The 2,313-nt window shown below is 45.4% G+C and overlaps 1 protein-coding gene across 1 annotated transcript in view; it reads right to left on the reverse strand.

Moving 5' to 3' along the window:
* Positions 1-209: 209 nt before the first annotated feature.
* SARC_09376 (hypothetical protein) overlaps positions 210-2,313 on the reverse strand; it is a 5,446-nt gene continuing 3,342 nt past the window's right edge. Inside the window, exons 4-5 of the mRNA XM_014296607.1 lie at positions 1,971-2,145; positions 210-1,170 (exon numbers count right to left, since the gene is read on the reverse strand). Of these exons, the coding sequence (XP_014152082.1) occupies positions 376-1,170; positions 1,971-2,145 (970 nt within the window). The 3' untranslated portion in view covers positions 210-375. The remainder of the gene's footprint in view (positions 1,171-1,970; positions 2,146-2,313) is intronic.

Below are 2,313 nucleotides of genomic sequence, written 5' to 3' on the forward strand. Positions count from 1 at the left end.
GCCTGCCGTTGCAATTGGAGAGAATGAGCATACCTTTCTAAAATCCAACCCTTTTTGTTGTTGTTTTCAACACGCCCTTTTCGCTGCAAGAATTGGTGATTTAATTTTCCTAGGTCGACGGTGATTGTATTGTGAGGTAGCAAGTATTACCGCTTGAAACGATACACGACATCTTAGCACTCTTAGGAGTTCAGGAAGACCCCATCTAATACACATACGATGAGTTTACTGTTACGCAGATCTAAATAATACTGTTCGTAATTTATTTGGCATATCTGTGTCTGGAGTGTGTGTTGTGTAGTCTTGCGTAATCTGTCAATTCTAAAGATAGACTTGCCCCTGAGATTATCGTTGAGTCAGCTGCTTTGATGCTATTCACTTGCACGCCTGTGCCGGGTCACTCTCCACCGCTCCGAAATAATGATTGTCAAACTTAGTCATAGCCCTATCCACTCGTTTAAACCCTTCTCGAATTTCGTCCTCAGTAATGATCAATGGAGGGCAGCACTGAGCGAAGTTACCCCGGAATACACCTATCACCCCCTGTTCTAATAATAGGTTCTTCAACAAACCGATCTCCGCGGTCTGCTCGTGCATCTGCATCATGTAGTTGCCGTCTCTGCCGCACAGATCAAACCCTCCCGCCAACCCCACAACACGCCCCGCTTTGATAGACGGGTGCTTCTCGACTAACTGCTGCATCTCTTCCTGCATAACCACACTCATGGCCTGTACGTGTGTACACAAATCAATGTCTAAGATGTGTTTTACGGTCGCATACGCAACGGCACAGGACAACGGATGGGCCGAGTATGTGCTCCCATAACCCGTGGGATTAGACTTGTAATGGTCCAGAATGGGTTGGCGAACCCCAATGCCACTCAACGGTGCATACGCCGCCGTGGAGCCCTTCGCAAAGGTGAACATATCCGGAACAACCCCTTCAAAGTGCTGGTAGCCGAACATAGTGCCTGTGCGTCCGAAACCGGTCATGACCTCATCGATTACCATGAGGATACCGTACTGATCGCACAGCGCACGCACACCTTGCATGTAGGTAGGGTGCGGCATGAGCCATCCGTTGGACCCGGTAATGGACTCCACGTGGATGGCTGCGATGGTGTTCGACCCTTCTGCGAGGATCTGTTCGTGCAGAGCATCCAGGCATTTCTGCGTAAGGGGAAAGAACAGGGTTATAAAGTGAGAGACTGCACACGTAGAAGTGTGTGCTACAAGCTGTGCTAACGCGAGTGTGAAATGCAGTACGGCTTTTGATACAGATACATATGTATACGAACATGGAAACTCACTTGACAAACGTATGCGAGGGCTATCTGATGTTCACGACAAGATGTCATGTAATTAAGTAGTCAGGTATGTTAGGTGTAGACATGCATGTACTACAAAGTTTCCTCATGGCTTACGTATCCATAGGTTAGTATCTCTAAACAAAAGGAATGTTTGCACTCGCATAAAGATAGTCTCCATGTGTAGACATACACATTTATATATCAAATATGTGCAATGCGGATATATAATGATATTTTTTTATATATGTTGCTATTCTTCACCACATATATTTGAGCATGCCATTTTGATGCTATGAGCTTAAAAGGACCGTATGCCAGAAATTCTTCTCAACACACGCAAAAAACTACTGTGACAGGCACTGATATGTATCGGCAGATGACAGTCTACAACCCGAAGCAACACGTGTATATAAAGCTCGTATTGCGCCTGCCTATACGAATCCACAAAGATCTTAAATGACATATCGTCACGAGAATACTATGATGGAGCTATCCCAGAGAAACAAAAAGTGGATGCTCCTGAATAACCATATCGACACCTGTCCATGCACGTATACCAATGAGCCTGACTGATCCAGAAACACGAAAATCCATGGAGACACGAGGCTCCTATAAGACAACAAACCGCCACGACTACTGTAATATAGATATCACACTCACTTCAGCAGCGGCCTGCGGATTGGCGTCCCACTCAAAATTATAAGGACAGGGGTCCAACATCTTCACAAACCCTACGGAGAAGGGGTCAGTCACCCACTTTCTAGGGTCACCCGTGAGGTTGAGTGTAGAAGTAGTACCTCCGTGGTATGATCGGTAACGGCTCATGATTTTGTTCCTACAGAGTGTTTGGAGAGGTCAAGGCGAAACACTTGGGTTATGTACGATGTCAAGGCATATGTATATGTATATGTATCTGTATCTGTATCCATGTATACGTATGCATGCATGTATGGATGTATGCATGAAAGAATGTATGTTTTTGTGTGTGCGTATGCATATATAT

Source organism: Sphaeroforma arctica, assembly GCF_001186125.1.
Source record: "Sphaeroforma arctica JP610 unplaced genomic scaffold supercont1.946, whole genome shotgun sequence".
NCBI classification, from domain to species: Eukaryota; class Ichthyosporea; order Ichthyophonida; genus Sphaeroforma; species Sphaeroforma arctica.